Source organism: Ascaphus truei, chromosome 14, assembly GCF_040206685.1.
Source record: "Ascaphus truei isolate aAscTru1 chromosome 14, aAscTru1.hap1, whole genome shotgun sequence".
Lineage (NCBI taxonomy): Eukaryota > Metazoa > Chordata > Amphibia > Anura > Ascaphidae > Ascaphus > Ascaphus truei.
Window position 1 is genome coordinate 46,763,219 of NC_134496.1, and position 20,285 is coordinate 46,783,503.

At 39.9% G+C, this 20,285-nt stretch overlaps 1 protein-coding gene across 3 annotated transcripts in view; it reads right to left on the bottom strand.

Annotated features, from left to right (window-relative positions):
- The window catches only part of NAALADL2 (N-acetylated alpha-linked acidic dipeptidase like 2), a 418,513-nt gene that overhangs the window by 115,958 nt on the left and 282,270 nt on the right, over window positions 1–20,285 (bottom strand). For all 3 annotated transcript variants that reach the window (XR_012788046.1, XM_075570757.1, XM_075570756.1), the window contains exons 8-9: window positions 14,301–14,506; window positions 12,536–12,667 (exon numbers count right to left, since the gene is read on the bottom strand). Coding sequence is in view for 2 of the 3 variants with exons in the window: in XM_075570757.1 (XP_075426872.1) it covers window positions 12,536–12,667; window positions 14,301–14,506 (338 nt within the window). In the remaining variant the exon portion in view is untranslated. The remainder of the gene's footprint in view (window positions 1–12,535; window positions 12,668–14,300; window positions 14,507–20,285) is intronic.

Sequence of the window (20,285 nt, forward strand, 5' to 3'; positions counted from 1 at the left end):
AAAAAATTTCTTCTGACGTTTATCATCTGATTCAATATATAAATAGTCATAACTTCATTTCCCAAATACTTAGACGGACGCCGTCTTCACAGTTATGTCTGTGCTCTCCACATGCACGCCTGCATATAAAATATGACAGTCTAACTTCTATTTTCGCAGGTTAAACAGTTATCTGCCTTAGGCACCTCTTACCCATGCAGTGTGTGGTAGGGTTTGATTTATCTTATTGCAACGTGTCACGGATGCTCACTACATCCTGGACTAGACCGCGGGGCTGAGGTGGGGAATATATATAACCACCGCCCTAAACCACGGGGGCTGGTCTGGATAGCAGAGTCAGGGACATGTAGCCGGGTCAGGGTAGGAGAGTGTAGATGGATGAAGGTACTTGCCGTGATCTGGGGTTGGAGAGAGGAGAGTCATAGTGGTCCGTAAGCCGAGGTAAGGGGATGAAGATAGTAGAATCGTTGTGGTGCGTAAGCTGAGGTCAGGGAATGGAGAGTGTAGAATCGTTGTGGTGCATAAGCTGAGGTCATAGGAGGGAGAGAGCAGAAATCCAATAACAAGCCGTAGTCCAGGGATATAGAAGAGACGGGTCAGGCACAAGCAGGGTCAAAATAGGTTTCAAGGCAAAACAGGAACAGGTACTAAGGCTGCAATGAGCATGTTGCACAAACAACAGTCTATGCTCAGCAACTAGCAGAGTGCTGAGTGGACATAAGAAGGGACAGGCAGCCAATGGGGAAGTAGCAGGGAGGAGTAAACTATAAGAAAGTAGATCGGTGATAGGAGGATGTTACCTGTGATTCAGGTGTGGTACAGCTACTGAGAATCTTCTTAGATCTTGCGCGGTGTACACGCGCGGGAGGCGCGTGGCGTGCACACGCGGGAGGTGCACCACGTGGGTTTCGGCAGATGCGGAGCTAGGCGGGGGAGCATCGTCATGGATGTGCGTCCATCTAGGGCAGTACGCACGATTAGCAGGGGAGCTGCGCGTGTGCCTGAGGGACTGGCGGGGATTTAGCGTGCTCCTGACACAACGATGTCAAATATGTACCTGTTAGTATTCAGAATAGATATCGTCACATGATATCCTCATTGTTTGCAAAGTCCTCCAACTAGGTAATGACCTGTTTGTCACCTCCCTCTGGAATGCACAAGTGATCATTCAAGAATGTTATAGTTTACTTTGAGGCTGACAGCCGAGGATCTGGCTATTGTCTATAGCCTTCTAAAAGACACACACTTCACCTTTAGTGGGCCATCAGTAATAGTCCCCCCACCACCTCCCCAATTTAGACCTTTTCGTAGATCAGCACAGATCAAGAAGGATCTTGACATGTCATAAACCCAATTTCTTGTATTTTATACAACATTTCTAACCAAAGGTAACCCCTGAAGCACCAGATTGATTAATATACTTAATAATCCCCGCCATTTTTATTACAAATATAATGTACCTAATGTCATTCTTCTTGCAATGATTTACACATAAATACTTTTGCCTAAAGCTACTTAGTATCTGCAGAAAAGGTCTCCAGAAGGAGAGCGGTGATATGTATCAGTCTTTCTAATTACTGACAGTTGCTGGAAATAAGCTATTTTTAAACCAGTCTGACATTAATCTCTGCTTGCAGGACTATAATTATAAAGGATGCATTAACTGTGGTCACTAGAAAAAAATGCATCATTTAGTAGAACAATGCAGGTAGACCATGGCTGGAATATTTCAACACTTTATTATCTAACATTACTGTAGCTTGGAGTAGATGGAAGTTGTGAAGTTTTATGGGATACAGAAAGCCGCAATTAATTTAAAACTGCAGCTGAAGCTGCAACATATCCATTCAATATGTGCATCAGTACAATCTGCACACGGACAAGTGATTAGCAAAGTTGCTGATCGATCCGTTCTCCTGTGATCGATTGCTGAAAATTTGGCTTCATTAAATCTCTGTTAGTGCATCAGAAGACGAGTACACAAGAGGGCAATGTTCTATGGGGAAGATCATGTGACCAGACAGGCACTAGATACAATTGGTGCACTGCTAGAGAGAGGGTAAAAGGGGTGTGCCAGAGCCTGTCTCAGAAGAGGAAGGGGGTGTGACTTTGAAAATGGTTGCTATAGAAACAAAAATGCTTGTTACATTAGAATACATTAAAAATGTCTTTAAAAATGTTTTTTTTTTTTTTCAAAATAAATGCTACAAGTATTTTCTCATAGTACAGAACTGATTTATGAAAAAAACATAGTATATTGCTTGAACTGTGGCTTTAAGGTATACGTTCCAAATGTATTGTGTGTACACTATTACAGGCTGTAAGCTGTAACCAGAGACATGGTTACCACCAAAATATTTGTTATGCAAATAATGTACTCCTTTGGTGGTAAATGCTTGGATTATGCAGTTGAAGAGTCATCTTTAGCGAAAGGGGAACTCAACTGTGTCACTCTATCTATGGTACTAAAAGGGTTTTTAATAGCCTGAAATATTTATGAGGCAGGATGCACTCCAGCATCTCACCTCTTACGGTACTTCCATGTGGTCCATTCTTGCCCTGATTTTCATGTTGCACTTAGGAAGCATCTTGTTATTAGCGGTGCTGTGCGAAAGCCATTGCCAGATTATATTATCTTCGAGGGTAAAATCCAATCTCTACAAACTGGCTTTGTATTTTACTGAACAATAGGAGCCAATGAGATTTATTTTTTCATTTCACATATTGGGACTCTATTCATGTCCACTAAACAAATCATCCTAATCCAGGAACATCTTTTTATAATAAATAGAAGCCAAGTAGAAAAGCTATTTTACCCAAATACTGTATACATTATTTTGTGTGTGTGTGTGTGTGTGTGTGTATGTATGTACAGTATGTATGTATGTATGTATGTATGTATGTATGTATATATATATATATATATATATATATATATATATATATATATATATATATATGTCTGTTTCAATATAGGAGTTAGTGCCACTACAATATTTAGCTGGCACTTTGCTCCTGAAGTGAACAAAATCAGAGGATTATGCCCAGAGATTGATGCATGGGAATTGTTAGAAGTGAGTCTTGTTCCTCTTGATTGTGTGCTCAAAGATATACAGAAGCAAAAGAAAATAATATAGATTGACTGCCTGATTATTTAAATGTGTTTTCAGAGGACCTGCTGCTCGGGCAGCCTTTTATTACTTTTAGACTTTGTCCTTGAGATAGGCGCGGAAACCGACACTAGCTGAAGATGTGCAGTATTTTTTATTTATTTTTTTAAATCAAAAAGCTGCCTTTAAATCTGAAAGCGAAGTACGTATATGATTTTAATCTAAATTCATGATCAGTCGTGATGGGGTTTCTTAGTGTTGAGGTTTACACATTGTATTATAACCTGAGACTTCAGGTTTCTTGGTTATCCAGAGAACAAGAACAAAAATGCAGTCATTTCAAATAACATGAAGTGCTTAGTAAAATGTGTGTTAGATTTTTTTCTCGTACCCCTGATAGGGTATGCATTCTATACTAGAGATATATGCATTGTTATTATGGAAACTAATATATGAGGTCTGAATCTTTGGGTTTAATCTCATCACCAGTGGGCACCTTTTCATTGTTTGGTCTGGCAAAGTTCCATGCATTAGAGATTTTAAAACAGAATGGTACTGAAAGACATTGGGGTAATCTAGTTCAATGTTGGTTAAACTAACCCAATTTGTAATTATCGCCCATTAGTTCTATACTGCATCTTATGTTCAGTGCTTATGAATTTGAGAATATATCAGTTCTTTAAGTCATTTTCTTCCGAAGGCTCTCAGAAAATAATAAAAATTGTGGATGCAGATGAATTCCAGATTGTCTCTTAGATGTAAATTCCACTTCAGGAGCTTCATTTCAACACATTTCACTGCAGTCTGATTGACTACTCAAACACTAAAGAATAGGCTACAATTGGAATAAATCATGCTGAACTAAATAGTGTTATGAATAAAGCTTCTAATGTAGTTTCCACTAAGACTTAAATCATAATATTCTGCAATAAGATGAAAAGGAATTTGAATCAGAAAGCCTTGAGATTTCAATTCTTATGCTTAGTGTTCAAAAACCCTGCAATTGTTTTATTTTTATTTTATACAATTACATTCTTGTTTGCAACACATATACAGATGTAGTATGCGTTACTGCACCTGTTGGTACGTGCCAGCGGATGAAATAACACCCTGCCCCTTTTTTCACACCTGGCTAATTTGTTTTCAATGGTGTCTGCTCCCGATGGCATAGTGTGCCCCCCCCACGGGAACAAGCATGGCTGCTACATCTGTATGTTTTATTATAAAAGTAGCCAAAATACTGTTTTAAGTGTAAGGAACATAAGCTAGGCATACAGATAGGTAAACTAACAAAACTGCCATCGTCATCATTAAGTTGGGATGAGTAAGAGGTGTGCAAATGTATCCCAGGTTACTTTTTGATTATTTTCCCTATTTTGTTTATTTATAAAAAATACAAAATACAAGTTATTTTCAAATAAAATCAATAGACTTTAAAGTCGCAATCTAAGCGGCTTTTTTACATAGGATTGAAGAAGGGCTTCTCCGGAACTGAACCCCATTAATCTCAGCTCCAAGAGTCCCCTGTATGCAAATAAAAGCATTTTGTTAGCCACAGAATGGCTAACGTCACAGCATGCAGTGAGCCACGTCGGAAGGAGGCAGCTGGGACCACCAGACTGGAGGCAAGGGGCTGTTGGCTTGCGTGCATGCGGCCGCCTGCGCTGCCGATCGCAGCGGGTCCTCAGCCTAAGAATGCTAGTGCTAGTGTCATGTTCTATCAATTTAGCTCAATGTATTTTTGTGCTTTGCTGGAAATTTCACTCCACTTGTGTCAGTTAGTAATTCCATGAGGAGTTTTTGGAGCAGTATATACAATAATTATTTTCCTTTTAGTCATTAAATTATTTAACCCAGCCTGGTTAAAAAAGCAGAGATGGGCTATTTCTTCTCCAAAATTGAAACATGCCATAAATATGGCGTTTTTATTCGCATTGCCAAATATTCGTAATTTGTCGAAGTTTGAAAAAAGCTTTTAAGCTTTTAAATTAGCTAATATTTTGAAAACAAATGTTAATAAAAAATTAAGACTATTAAAAAAAAAAAACAAACACAATAGAAAATAAGAGGTTAGAAATGCAAGACAAGTGAAAAAAACAATTGATAATATTAAAAAAACTTTTTTGACTGAAATTCAGTTTAATTATTTATTTGAAAAAAATACAATGAATTGAATTTCTACACATTTATCTATCTCTAGAAAAAAAAAACAAATACCAAGCTTTACAAATTGACAAAAACGAACATCATGTAGCTCAGGGGTGCGCAAAGTGGGGGACGCGAGAGTTTATTGGGTGGGCATGGCGGTTACAAAGACCCCACGCTGAGAGCGCAAGGCCTCTGTAAAGCTGCATCCATAGTGTAGTATAGTGCAAAACAAACACTAGGACGCCAATGCATATGCGCATAATGTACATGCACCACATGGGGACTGGCGCTTCGCGATACAAACAAGTTTGTATTTCCCTCGCTACGCCGCGTCACGGAGGAGCGTGGAAGCTAGCACTTTATACTATGGACGCAGCCCAACTCACTTAGCAGGCTTCAGTCTCCATGCGTCTTCATGGCAAAGCGGCGTCAAATGACGCCACGGTGTCATGTGACGCCACATGACTCGCGGAGTAATTTGATGCCGCATTGCCATGTTAACATGTTAATGTGACATCAAATGATGCCGCGAGGTCACGTGACGTAACATGACCCACGGAGTAATTTGATGCAGCATTGGCGTGGTAACGTGACGTCAAATGACGCCACAAGATCACGTGACATCACATGACCCCGCTGCATCATTTGACGCTGCATTAGAGGTAAGGTGGGTGCGACACAGGGGGACAGCAGGCAGGGGGGAGCAGCGCAGGAAGTTTGCGCACCCGTGATGTAGATCATTGCATCACCTGGATACTCATCACTATATTATTACATTACTATTGCATTACTATTTTTATTAAATGGGGGACATGCATCAATGTAAAAAAGTGCAAATAAAAGTTTGTTTTGACACATTGCTCCATTTTCTGCTCCCCTTTGACGCAAATATATGGAAGTGTTTGTTAAATTTGACGCCTCAGACCATTGTTGACGCAAACACAATATGCAGGGAGACAGGGTTTGCTACGTCTTATTATAAGCTTTGCGTCATGTTACTCCTCCCTAACTCTTATTGTCACTCCCCAAATTGCAAGGATGCCGCAAACAGCTCAAAACGTGGAGCAAATACCTTGATACATTGACGCAAGATGCAAATGACGCAATTTGTGTAAATCTTGCTATGATATATCCCAATCGATGTATTCACAACACTTTGAAAATATAGAAGTTTATCTGTCTTTTTTTAACCAGCTCTAAAATGTTATTGTGCGCAAGAAAACAGATACTGTATTCTGTATTTCTCATATATAATACAATCAAGTGTGTGCTTTTTTCACTACAGTGAGCCAAAATAATATTCTTTATAAAGTTATCCATCTTCTTGATCATATGAGTAGACAAATTGGCAATTGAAAGTACACATCAACTTATAAATTATGTATGTCTGGTTCAGCTCTACCATGTCACATATTTTTGACGAGGTCTAATAGTTCTGACTAATTTAAACAACATTGATTTCTTATCTGTTTTCTCTAATGTCACAACTACAGTACCATGATCTTTTAATTAAAATACTATAAATCCGGTGGAAGGAAAAAAAGGGGGCATTATTCAATGGGACCATTTCTTGCTGGCAATATGGAATATCATAGCCCATTACCACTTTATTTGTATTTATTTTAAGGGAATCTGTTGTTTAAACTATTCTTGGCCATGTTGATTAAGTGGTGCTATGCCATAAGATACTTTCTGGCACCGGTAAATATCTTATTGCCCATTCACTTGACTGGGCTGTAAGGAGTCTTCCGGGCCTGTAATGGTGTCTTGTGGATTAACACCATTTAGCAAACATGGGCCTCTGTGTCTGCTTTGTTAAACGTTAGGCTCCATTTAAGCATAATCTGATCTAAAAATCGTTATATCATCAGCTATATAGTTTTAATTGCTCTTTTAGATACTTACAGTAATTGTACGGTACTACTTCATACTGTAATTTACTGTTGTGAGCATGAATTAACTAATGCTCTTGCAGATTAACTAATTAAACTGTTTCATAATTACCAGCCTATTAAAAAACATGAGAAAATATTTTTACTATATTTTTTTTTTGGTAGGGGGGGCGGTGATATGGCTAAATCCTGTTAAGCCTTGATATATGCATTGTGCAATATACATTATGAATATGAAGGCATAATGTAGCTTGGATTGTCAGCACAAAGTTGGAATATTAGTGCAATAGAATAATGTTTGGAAGGGCTGGTATTTAACCAACATTCTATGCTTGTATTTCACCAACCGTACATATTATTTAAGGGGTACCGATTATGGGGCCTATGCTATAAGCGCCGATAAGCCACTTATCGAGGCCTTTTCACCAAAAACGCCTACAGCTATTCAGTAATCCCCGATAACTCACGCTAAAAGTACTTTTCGGCATTTTTTGTTGGTGAGGAAAAAAAATCGCCAAACCTATCGGTAGGTTTCCACATTCGTGCAATTCTTGTAGCCTCGAGTTGGTTATCGGGGCTAACCGAAGATCTACAGTAGAATGGCAATTTCCTCTCAAAATCCTCTCGCCAGGAAAAGTTGCTGTGAGGGTGGTGAGAAGTGCCGAGAGAGGACTTAGAAAAAAAAATGCATTTTCCTGCCTCGGATTGATGCCAGGAGTCTCCAGAGCTGATACACATTAATATCAGCACCGGAGACCCCCAGCATGAATCAGATGCAAATAAAAATACATTTACAGGCAACTTCATTACCTTAGCGGCTAACCGCTAAGGCACTGAAGGGTTAAGGAACAACAGCAGGTTAATTGGGGGCAGAGGGGGTGAGTGAAGGGGGTACCTGGCCCTTCACTCACCCCCTCTGCTCCCCATAAACATTACAACATGTACTAACCACCAATACACATGGATGATAAAATAAAACCGCGCTCTTGCTTCCTAAAAGGATCTTGAAGTAGATCAACTCTTCCCTCTTGCTTCTGGTGTGATGTGAAGGCACCCCTCCTCCACCAGTACCGTCGTGGAAAGGCTCCAAACGTCAGATGTCAATGAAAAAATAAACACAAAAGCGCACCAAGGGTCAAGATTTATGTAAAACAAAGAAATAAAATAACAAGTAAAAACTTACATATAGGAATATATAAGTCCAGTAGATCAGTGCTTAGGTATCAGTTCAGATGGCTTCTTAAGCGCAGGGGGTAGGTGCTGAGGCTCACGGGTCAGTCCCGTGCACTGGGGCTGGCTTGCTCGGCACCACATTGTTGTTACTTCCGGGTTTGCGGCTTCTCGCAGGACCCGTGTTTAGTAGCCCACCACTATCGCCAGTCCTCCAGCATAAATCTCACTCGAGCAAAGAAAAAGGCTCTAACTGCTTGTGGGAGAGCTGGAGCTTGTTCTGCCAAATATCTTATTAAAGCTCTCGCTGCTCCACTCGAATCCGACGCAATCCACCCACCCTTTGTACCCCCACATAAAAGCATTTTTTATGCACAGCATTGATACCAGAGGCCAGCAGGGGTCCTCGGGTGGTCCCTGCTGGTGTCCGCGGGCCCCACAGGGGTCCAGATTTATATTATTTTAATTAAAAGGTCATGATAGTTGTGACATTAGAGAAAACAGATAAGAAATCAATGTTGTGTAAATTCCGCAAACGGATTTGGTCGGCTTTAATTTGCGCGGATTCATCAAAAATCGCCATGGGATACAACCCATTGACGGATTGCGGAATGTATTGTCAATAATGTAAAATCCGCAGAACGTGAATCGCTCTTTGAGATTGATCCGCTGAAATCCGTGGACCAAAGGAACCAGTCGATCCACTGCGGATTAAAATCCGACCAAAAAATCGGCCCACCTTTTTTACAAGCAAACACTGTATTGGATCATTCTGTTATGACTTTGCTTGGATTTAGTTGAAGAAATGAAAGCTTGCCATTGGATCTGTTTAGTTTTGTATATGCTAATAAACTAAAGTGCAGAGTGAAAGTGTCCCTAGTTCAAAACGTGTTGGGGATTGCATCAATCATGCCGTTTCCCTGCTGTAAAGACACACATTTGTTAAACCCAAAGTGTAAGGTCAAATGCTTCAGACAGAGTTGTCAAACAATCATTTTGTTCCCAATTTTGTTTAGAAAACCAAGAAGACAAATAATACCAACTTGACATCCATCAGCAAAAGGAATTACTTGATGCTTCATACAGATGTCGTTAATGTGATGCAATATGTTAAAACGTCATATTTAATGAACACGATATCGCATCGCCATTGAAAACAATGACAGCGCGTGCATGATCTTTTTGCATAATTATTATTATTATCCTTACCGCACGCATTAATGGGGCAATAACGTCTCCTACATGTGTAAATCACGATTGAATTGTATAGAGTTAATACATAAAAGGTAGAAATATTTACAGATGTCGCAGATATTTTTGCACCCATTGACGTGTGCGTTAAGGAAAAACTACGCAAAAAAAATGCGCATGAATTAAAAAAAAACATTAATTAAACCTGATCAAACGTTGCTCTAGGTGATTACAGTAGATCTCACGTTTATTTCGTCTCTGCATGACATCCCTTAAAAAAATGTAACACATTGCTAATTGTCTCTCATTTACTATCTCACTTTCAACCATGGTGAAACTGGTCTCTAATTGAAGGTATAAAAAGGTCACTCTCAGCGAGAGTTAAGTTCAGTAATTGCTCGCTGCGTTATAGCCGACAAATTTCAAATGTCAATCAAACTGCCTCAAAAATCTAAGTAGTAAGCATCTGAATTGTGTAAATGAATACGAAAATCATTGCTTAAAACCTGGCCAAAGTGAAGAACTTAAGTTTAGTCATAAGAAATATAACATAAATTATGTTTTCAGTGGAGAAATGTAAATTTGTGCAGTAAACTTGGATACCTACGAGGTTTCAAAAGCTCTATTTCAGGGGTGGCCAACTCCAGTCCTCAAAGGCCACCAACAAGTCAGGTTTTAAGGATATCCCTGCTTCAGCACAGACGGCTCAATCAGTGGGTCAGCCAAAGACTGCATCACCTGTGCTGAAGCAGGGATATCCTGAAAATCCAAAGTGTTGGTGACCTTAGAGGACCGGAGTTGACCCCCTCCACCCCACTGCTCTATGTATTCCATCTATGAAGAACTCTAATGTTCATTCCATAAGAGGTATCGGGTACTTCCAATGGGTCAACATTTCTCCAGAATTCAATACAGGTACCAGAACTTTGAACTATAGCAGTTGTAACTAGAGATGGTAGGAGTAAAAACTCCTCAGCGATACATGAAAATCAATCTCAATGGATGAAATTCCCAGGCAGTGTAATTAGAACTTGAGAGGAATTGTCCCACGGTGTCAGTGATACACACAGAGTTCACATTAACGCATTTGATGTGAGCATGAAAAACACCCACGTTACACACAGGTTGACTAGCCCAGCCCAGCCCAAAGGGCATACATTGTTAACACTGCATTATAATAGCATTTGTGATACACTTCTATGTTGTGGTAAGTAATGTTTGTAAAAATTACTTACTCCGTTTTCCGTGGATCCTCGTAAACTGTCACCGTGCTCCTAAAGCCGATATGGAGAAGTAATTGTGAGGCGGTGCATCAGCTTGCCAGGGAAATATCGAGACTGGACTGGCGCCAGCTAGCAGACCCCTGCACGAAACGCCTAAGAGGACTTTTCCCTTGCTGATTTTTTAATGTGCCAATAAATACTTCGTTGGACGAGCAGACGCCAGTCCAGTCTCAATTTTTCTCTTGCAAGCAGATGCACCGCCTCACAATTACTTCTCCGTAACTAAGTTGATGCAATGTTTATCACACGCTATGCTCAATGTACAGTATCTCAATTACACCTCCTCCCTCCAATGAAACATTCTGTGTCAGTTAGCAGGGGTCCCACCAGTTGAGTATATGGTTTCCGGTTGTCACTTTTCATTGAGAAGTTATTCTATTGTCACAAATTGACAGACATTTAACATTTCTGTTTATGGTTCCAGGTGCATGAGATGAATCTGAGTCTATTCTGTCTACATGTAAGACTATGATGACACAATGAAAATCATTGCGTGTAATCACTCACTTTTCAGGGGTAGGATGGCAGAATAAACCATTTGAATACTTTGCAACTATTCTGGTTCATGAATAATTATTTCTAAATAATAGAGACGGATGAATCCGCCCAAATCCGTTTCCCGGATTTTCTCGCATTTTCCTCCCAAAATCCGTTTCGCCGTGAAAAATCTGCAAACGGATTTGGTCGGTTTAAATCCACGCAGATTAATTTTAAAAAAATGCTTTGGATACTATCCATGGACGGTTTGGTAGCATCCAATCCGCGGATTCATCGACTCGTTGGTGGATACTTAATAATCCGCCAACGGATTGCTGAATCCGCGGATTGGATTCCACAAATCCGTCCACGGGTAGCGGAATCCGCGGGGTGTATTGGTAATAATAATAATAAAAAAATCCGCAAAATGCGAATTGCCCTTTTTGAGATTGATCCGCTGAAATCGCCAGACCAAAGGAATCGGCCGATACGCTGCGGATCCAAATTTGCCCATGTCTACTAAATACCTAAGCGTGCAGTAAATAAAAATACCACTTGTGGTGCATTTGCATGTGTCAGACAGGTCTGCCACCCTGCCCTTCCCCATTATCTCTTAGCAAACAGGGCTTTCACTGCAACTGTTTTGCCCTTTTGGGTCTCATCAGTGCGAGGTTGGTTGCCGGCTCTGCCACGTGAAGCTGGTACGTGGGGATAACCAGACATTAAAAAAGTTGTGGTGGGTAAAAAAAAAAAAGTGGAAAAAATCCCCTCCAGCGTGCAGTGTCCAGTAAATAAAAATACCACGTGGTGCATTTGCGTGTCTCAGGGAGGTCGGCAACACTTGTTGAAACAGCTGTCTGTGAGTAGGTTACTGGCCATGCATTTCTTTAACCCAGCTGTGTAACACGGCAGGCATAAGTTAATAGTGGTGAATGGATGAGAAGTAAAGAGTGACACACTTTGTGCTCATTTGCATGTCGTTACCCAGAATCCCTGGCTGCAGTGGAAGCAGTGTTTGCTAAGCGATAATGGGGAAAGACAGGGTTGCAGAGCTGTCTGAGACATGCAAATGCACCACAAGTGGGATTTTTATTGTACACTGTATGGCAGAGGATTTTTGTCACTTTTTTTTTTTTACCCACCATAACTTTTTTAATGTCTGGTTATAAACACTTAAGGAAATAGATGTGTTGCGCAGAGTAAAAGCAAAAGACAAAACAAACAGAAAACATTGAGCGTAATTTAGAAGGCTTTAAATATATACCTTTTTTGTAACTTTTGTTACCAGTTGCTGGAGAGCTGGTGAAGCGATTGAATGCAGGCTGATGTTACCCCGTATTGGGTTTTGAAGGCTAACATAAGCCACCGCATTGCTCTCAAGTACTCTTTCAAAATCCTGCGGGGATGCAAAATAGTCGTATTATCTTTCCAAAAAGACAAGTGTAATTGTCATTTGACCACCATTCAAACGCATACGTATATTTAAAAACACATCTATTTGGGTTCTAAGTCTATTGAAGGTAATCCAATTTCCATTCATCTGCAGTAAATTCCACACATCCACTCAGCTATTGTACTGAAAAGCATATGATGCTAAAGTAATACAATGTGCAGCAGTCTGAAAGGATTTTAAAATATGTTCTCGACATAAGGAACAGATCAGACAGCAAGCATAGTCACTGCTAATGCAGTCTGTCCTTTTTCTAGGAATCCACATTCATATTGTAATAGCATCTATAAATTCATATTTTCAAAAAGACCTAACTTGACAAATCAGTTGTATGATTCATTTCAGTGATTCAACCTGTGTGTACAACAATAAACTGCTTTGCATGAAAATCTCCTTGTGTGGAACAGAGGTAAAATGGCACAATACGATTTCTCTATGTATAAGTGACTCCAAAGATTCAGTTTGCCATTGTACAGTATTCTCACATAAGATTGAAAGTGTTTTTCTTTCTTGTTTAAACAAAGACAGAGAGAATTGTAGGCATGCCACATGGTTAATTAAAATACAGGATCTATTTATAAATGCTTCTCTGCCAGAGGGGCTTAGAATATATTATTTGCAGTTTTTAAATTATGTTCTAGAGTAAATACTTAATTTTGCCAAATATTTGATATATATTTCAGAATAAAAGGGTTTTTGTATTATATTAAATAGTCTGCGGGAGAGATGTGCAAAACTTTTGCCCATGGTCACGAACTAGACAAAATTTGCCCATTTTCAGCTGTAACAAAATTGCAACCTTGTCAGAGTTTGCAAGTAATTTAGCTAACATTAAGTGCATTGCAATTTTGCTTAATATGCTAATTTTGCTAAATTATCTAATTTGTCTAATGCTAAGACTATAAACTGGGCATACGCCATGTTTTCCTTACTATCTGGTGATACTTCACTTCCGAATTGGCAAAATCCAAGACTCATTTCTAAAGATGAACACGTTTTTTATATTTGGAATAAAACAGCCCGAACTTTGTCAATCCGCTCCAAATTTAGCTCTTTGCCATTGGCTTCATGTTGTCTCAAATTGTCAAAGTTTGGATTGTCGGATTCCAAAAATTCAAACATGCTCATCTCTACTAATTTCACAACTTTATTAGCCCTTTGAGGCTCAGGGAAACCTTGTGCAAAACAGTGAAATTAGAGAAGAAGAAAAAAACCTTAACATTTGGCAACTGTATTTTAGATTGTTTCGCACAACTGTAGTTTGAAGCAGTCAGGCAACCATGCACGTTTGTATAATTCCTTCCCTTCCAGATGGCCCATAACGTATTTCTTGCATCTCTGGCTAAAACATGGTTACACTACAAAAAGATTAGAGTTTTATGGACCTCAGAGAGAATAGCACCTCTCCCAATAAATCATAACAACAATGTGGCAATCAAGTTGGAGTATACAAATGAGTCTTTTTGGAGGAGAAATTGAACAGCAAAATTCCAGGTTGGAATCTACAATATAATTTTAAGCCTGATGCATGCACACTCTCTTTCAACTCAAGTGTTTACATTATTTTTATTCTTCTTACCTCCGCCCATTTGTAAGAGCCAATGTTCCCGTATGGAGTACCCCCCCATGAGCAGAAAAGTATTGTCCGGTTTGGCCGCCATCCTTCCTTGGCCTTCACCATTATGGATTCAATAATTGAAGTCATTATTGCAGCACTGCTGGCCCACTCTGGAGTACTGTGCCTGTACACACTGCTATGAGGACTGCCAAGTATGATGTATCTGTCTAGAAAGAAAAAAAAGTATTTATTCCCATGTCATTTATTTATTTATAAAATATTTTACCAGGAAGTAATACATTGAGAGTTACCTCTCATTTTCAAGTATGTCCTGGGCACAGAGTTAAGACAAATAATACATGGTTACAAATACAGTTACATAAATGAACAGGGTATACATTATATACAAGACATTGCATGCACAGTTAAAGAAAATATATATTATGGGCATATGAAACAGTTACAGACCAGATTAAAATGTGAGAGCCTTAGATTTGAAAGAACTTAGACTGGTGGTGGATGTGAGAGTCTCCGGTAGGTTGTTCCAGTTTTGGGGTGCACGGTAAGAGAAGGAGGAACGGCCGGATACTTTGTTGAGACTTGGGACCATGAACAGTCTTTTGGAGTCACATCTCAGATGATAAGTGCTGCATGTGGTAGGGGTGAGGAGCTTGTGCAGATAGCTGGGTAGCTTGCCCATAAAAAATTTAAAGGCAAGACAGGGAAGGTGAACTTTGCGCCTAGACTCGAGTGATGACCAATCTAGTTCTTTGAGCATTTCACAGTGATGTGTGTTGTAGTTGCATTGGAGAACAAAACGACAAATTGAATTGTAGAGGGTGTCAAGTTTGCTAAGGTGGGTTTGAGGTGCCGAGCCATATACTATGTCTCCATAGTCAATAATTGGCATTAGCATCTGCTGTGTGATACGCTTTCTGACCAGGAGACTTAGGGAGAATTTGTTCCTGTAAAGTACCCCTAGTTTGGCATAGGTCTTGGTTGTCAGGGTATCAATGTGCATCCCGAATGTTAAGTGGGAGTCAAAGTATGTCAGTTAAGTAATTCTAAGCCACACTGATGTTTTCGATATCACGAAATTGATGTATCCATTGGTTTTGTGGAACCAAAGTTACAAAATGTATCCTCTGTGTAACAGAAAGTAATACTGGTACCTTTCATGAGTTAGGCTAATATATACCACTTTATATTCCTATGTGTGTGCCAGTATCCCTAATATTTTGTAGCTACATTGTGCAGTCACCTGTGCTACATTCTATAAATGTGGCATAAAATATGGATGATGTGCAAAACATATACAGTTGCACTTCAGCTAAAAAATAATTAAAAAGTCCCACTTTGTAAGAATAAAAAATCTAATTAAAAAAAGGGAGTATTTTATAATGTATAAATAGTGGCTGGGGTAGCTATACGGGTGTTCTGAGGTTAACAGGACCTTAATATGTTCAGCTTAGATGGTAGAATGGTGAGGAGGATATGATAGAAACGTTCAAATATATAAAAGCAATTCAACAATGTACAGGAGGGAAGCATGTTCCAAAGAGAGAGGAGTGCTTGACCAAGAGTGACAGGCTAAGGGCAAATGTAAGGGAGTACTTCTTCACAGAAAGGCCTCCCAACAGACGTGATAAGAGCTAATACAGTAAGAGAATGAAAAGAGGCTTGGGATAGACATAAGGCTATGAAAGAAAGGACCAAAGTTCCAACCTGGTGGGTCTGAGGTTTAACAGCAGATCAGAAGACGGGCGGACACGGGAGGACAAATGCTTCTTACCTGCCGTCACTGTCATGATAGAGAGGATTTGGCCCGGGATTAAAGGGGTTATACCCCCATTTGGCCACCCTCTACTCTCATCTGGGAAGCAAGGGGTTAACTGGACTGAGGTCCAGTAATGTGTTTTTGCCTTGCTTCATCCATCCAACTGTTTATTCCCCTGTATAAATGTATTGTTTCTGTGCCAGTGCCTGCACCACACACACACTGGGGCTTAAGGGGTTAATGAGCTGCAGTTTAGGAAAATACAAATATGTGTGGGGTCTTTTCAGAAATATTTGGGCTTCAAAAGGCTTGATTGAAGTTGGGTGTGAAAAGTACAGAGGGGGTGTAGTGTACAGTATGTTAATACCTAATTGGCAAACCAAGGTTATATTGCTGGTAGAGACAGCTAGGACCCAGGCTGGGGCATTGGGTGTGAAATATAGCACCGGTGACAAATGTTCACTACACACAGCCCAGCTTCAAAGGATTTCTTGATGAGGGCCAGGTGTGCGGTTACGCAAGGAGATCTCAGAATGAGTGACCTTATTAAATATAAGAATATTATGAGATGTCCTTGGCTGAACATGCTAAGAGTTACATACTGTATGTGTAACCGGGGGACCGAGCCGCAAATAATGATTACAGACACATGATGTCTAGCAGGTCCTAAGAGACAGATATTAATATCTCTCTTCATTTTAGTATTACACGGTAATATTTAGTCTCATTGGGAGCGTCATGCGTGCCGGAATGTATTAATATGTCTCGCGGGCCAGTAAGTATCACTGAACTGAAGTTATGAAGTTATTTAGATAGGAAAAGCAGTTTTTAAACGTCCTTGGGCGGGAGGAGTTTTACTCTGAGGAAAACTGTCAACCTCACCACTGATTTATGAGAGGGGCTGGATTTAGGTTGTGTTCAATGGGAAATAATTGTATAAGAACCAGGCTCAGCCTATGGCTATTGTCTTTCGTGTCTTTTGTGATTTTTCAAGATTGCTGGATGAACTGCTAGTCACGATTTCTGACTATTTCATCATTCCCAACTTTAAGTAATTGTCATATTTTGTCTGTTATTTGTATATCTCGTGTGTTCACCTTTTTCAAGGAATAAATTATATTTTATCATATCTAAGTCTCGTTCAGTTCAACCCAGTGATATTTGGTGTGTATTATTAATAGCCTGTTACAAAGCTATTGTCACCGTCACATTCTATGGTTCTATGTAACATTGTATATACAATCATTTTTCTATATGTTTGCCTTTTTATTACATAATATGTTACTAGAGTACTGTAGTTAATGCCCCTCGTTAAGAAAATATTAGGCTATTAATTATATAGTATTCTTGTTCTTAATACTAGCTGCCTTATGCTCTGCTATTCGTTGTTTGATTTTTGTCATGCCAACATATGTTTTGTTACAATTACATATGAGAACATAAATCGCCCCTTCTCGTTCACAATTGATAGGAGCACTACCATTAATTCCCTTGGGTATTTCTAGTAAATATTTGTTTGATATTTTTATAATATCTAAATCTATTATTTGTTGTCTTACAAGTTACAATAGACTCAACTATATCATTTAAGGTATATGAAAAGTAAATATGATCTGCTGCATGTTAGTGAGAAGACAGGCGTGTACATTACTACTGTATATAAAAGGACTAAGCTTCTGCGAAATCATTCTGTCCTGAGGTCAATCTGATGTCCGCTTGAAACACGTTGGCCTTTGTAATAGTTTTTTTTTTTTTTTTTTAAATAAATGGTTACTTTTTTAAATATATAATATGTTTTTTGAGTGTGCTGATTGGTGTAAGAGTTGGGGGAGTGGTCTGAGCCATTGTGCACCGTGAAAGGAGATTGTAGCGAGTGACATCACAAGCGAATGCTGCATGCAGCCCATGGAGAGTGAATTCAGCGCGGGAAGTATCTGTCTAGGTGCAGAGAGAGATCAGATCCTGTGCCGGAGATAAGGTGCACAAAGTGGGGAATCCATAACATCGAGATACCAGCTAAGTTGTTGGCTATGAAGTTATACCATATCTTCCCACATCTGTTGCATAATACTCCCTAAGACGCTGTCAACCGCAGACCACCCATGTAGCCAACCACAGACCACCCATGTAGCCAACCGCAGACCACCCATGAAGCCAACCACAGATCACCCATGTAGCCAACCGCAGACCACCCATGTAGCAAACCGCAGATCACCCATGTAGCCAACCGCAGACCACCCATATAGCCGACCTCAGACCACTGATGTAGTTAACAGCAGACCACTCATGAAGACAACCGCAGACCACCCATGTAGCCAACCGCAGACTACCTATATAGCCAACCGCAGACCACCGATGTAGTTAACAGCAGACCACTCATAAAGATAACTGCAGACCACCCATGTAGCTAGCCTCAGCCACCTTTTATTGATTGTTCACTACTGTTCACTTCAGTGGATTAATGATAATGAAAGGCAAGTAGAATGTGTACATAGTATTTAGTATTATATATTTGTTTAGCGATTTACAAGTGTGGACAGAGAACAGAAGTTCATAAGTTTCTGTATTTAATGCTCATGCTGAAAATAAAAAAAGCACCAAGATATTATTCTGCCGTGGCCTTCACACAGAGATAAAACAAAGAGCATGGGAAGTACCAATAAGTCATCCACAACATGCACAAGTGTACAGAAAATGCTCGTCCAGATTAGCATGCGCTGAAAATCAAGCTACCCATAATGTGTTCATCTGCCCTTTCATCTCCTGAATTCAAGGGTGGTCAACTCCATCCCTCGAGGGCCACCAACAGATTGGTCTTTCATGATATAGAAGACTGAGATTGAACAACCTGTGCTGAAGCAGGGATATCTCAAAAACATGACCTGTTGGTGGCCCTTGAGGACTGGAGTTGCCTTCATTCCTTTTTTTCAGCTCTTAATAGATGTTTTATGGTTTCCGCCTATTTCTGCAAAACACCTTCTGCTGTCGCTACTTACTTCTCCTTAGCATAAGGTCTTCTCTCCTGGCAAATATTGATAGAGGAGCGCTGCCATTACAGATTCACAATAGCTCAATAGCGATAAAAAAAAAAAGGCTTGATGGGAATCAGCCCTTGTCTTTGTGTTTATATCTTCTCATTGCAATAACATTTCTGACATGTGGTTACTGTTATGTCTCTGCTCTCGGCATTTGGCTTCTTAATTAATTGCTCCATTACTTCAACAATTTCAAAGTAAAGTTCTTGCAAAACTTCTCGTTTTGTTGTTGTTTTTAACACTCGCGCTAGCCTTGATTGCTTAATTTTGTTATTCTGTTCCTCAGTGGTTAACTATCAACAGCAGAAATACAAAGACGTTTAGATAGGGGCCTGCAATTTGTTTGGAGGGGGAAATTGCTCTGCTTTTTGTGGGTTTTGCATAGACAGCTCGGATGAAGCAGAATTTGCATGAAAACAAATACATGGGAATTGAAGGAATTCAATAAAAGAGAGTGTTTTTGTCATTGCAGAAACCATGTACAAAACGATAAGACTAAGGGGCCTATGCAGAGAGCAGCGAATTTGAAAAATGGCGAATTTATTAAAAAGTAGCTTTTTTGGAGAGTTTTATTCTCCATATGCAGAAAAGTGCGAATTCTGCTATGTTTAACATGGATGCGTCTGGCGAGTTTAAATTGGCGAGATGCGCGCTTCAGAAACTTGTAAAAACAAATGCGCGCCTTTTTTTTTCCCTTTGCAATGGCCGCGAGCGGCCGCTTCTTGCCAATTTTTTCTGGCGAGGGAAAAAGGAGACAATAGCGCCATTTTATTGCCGCGAACAGCCGCTAGATGCCGTTCGCGGCTCTCTGCATTAGGATATTTGTAAAACTGGCGAGATTGAGGTTTTCGCCAGCCGCGAGGCGAGTTTTACAAATAGAAAAGAAAAATTGGCGCGTTTTTCGGAAATCTCCATTTTCTGCTGTTTTCTGCGCGATTATCTCCAAAAAATGGCGAATTTCGAAAATTCGCTGCTCTCTGCATAGGCCCCTAAGTCTAGCAGCGGAAAGTGAAGTGGCCCCAAAGAAATACCTTTGAATAAAATAGTATTGCAGAACTGCAGAAGCATAACCTAACCATTCAATGAGCTGTGAAGTCGGCTTCCTCTTGCTCGGGAAGATTTCAGCTCCATTCAAGTAAATGGAGCGGATATTTTCCGAAGCAAGGAGAAGACGGCTTCACAGCATGTTCATGT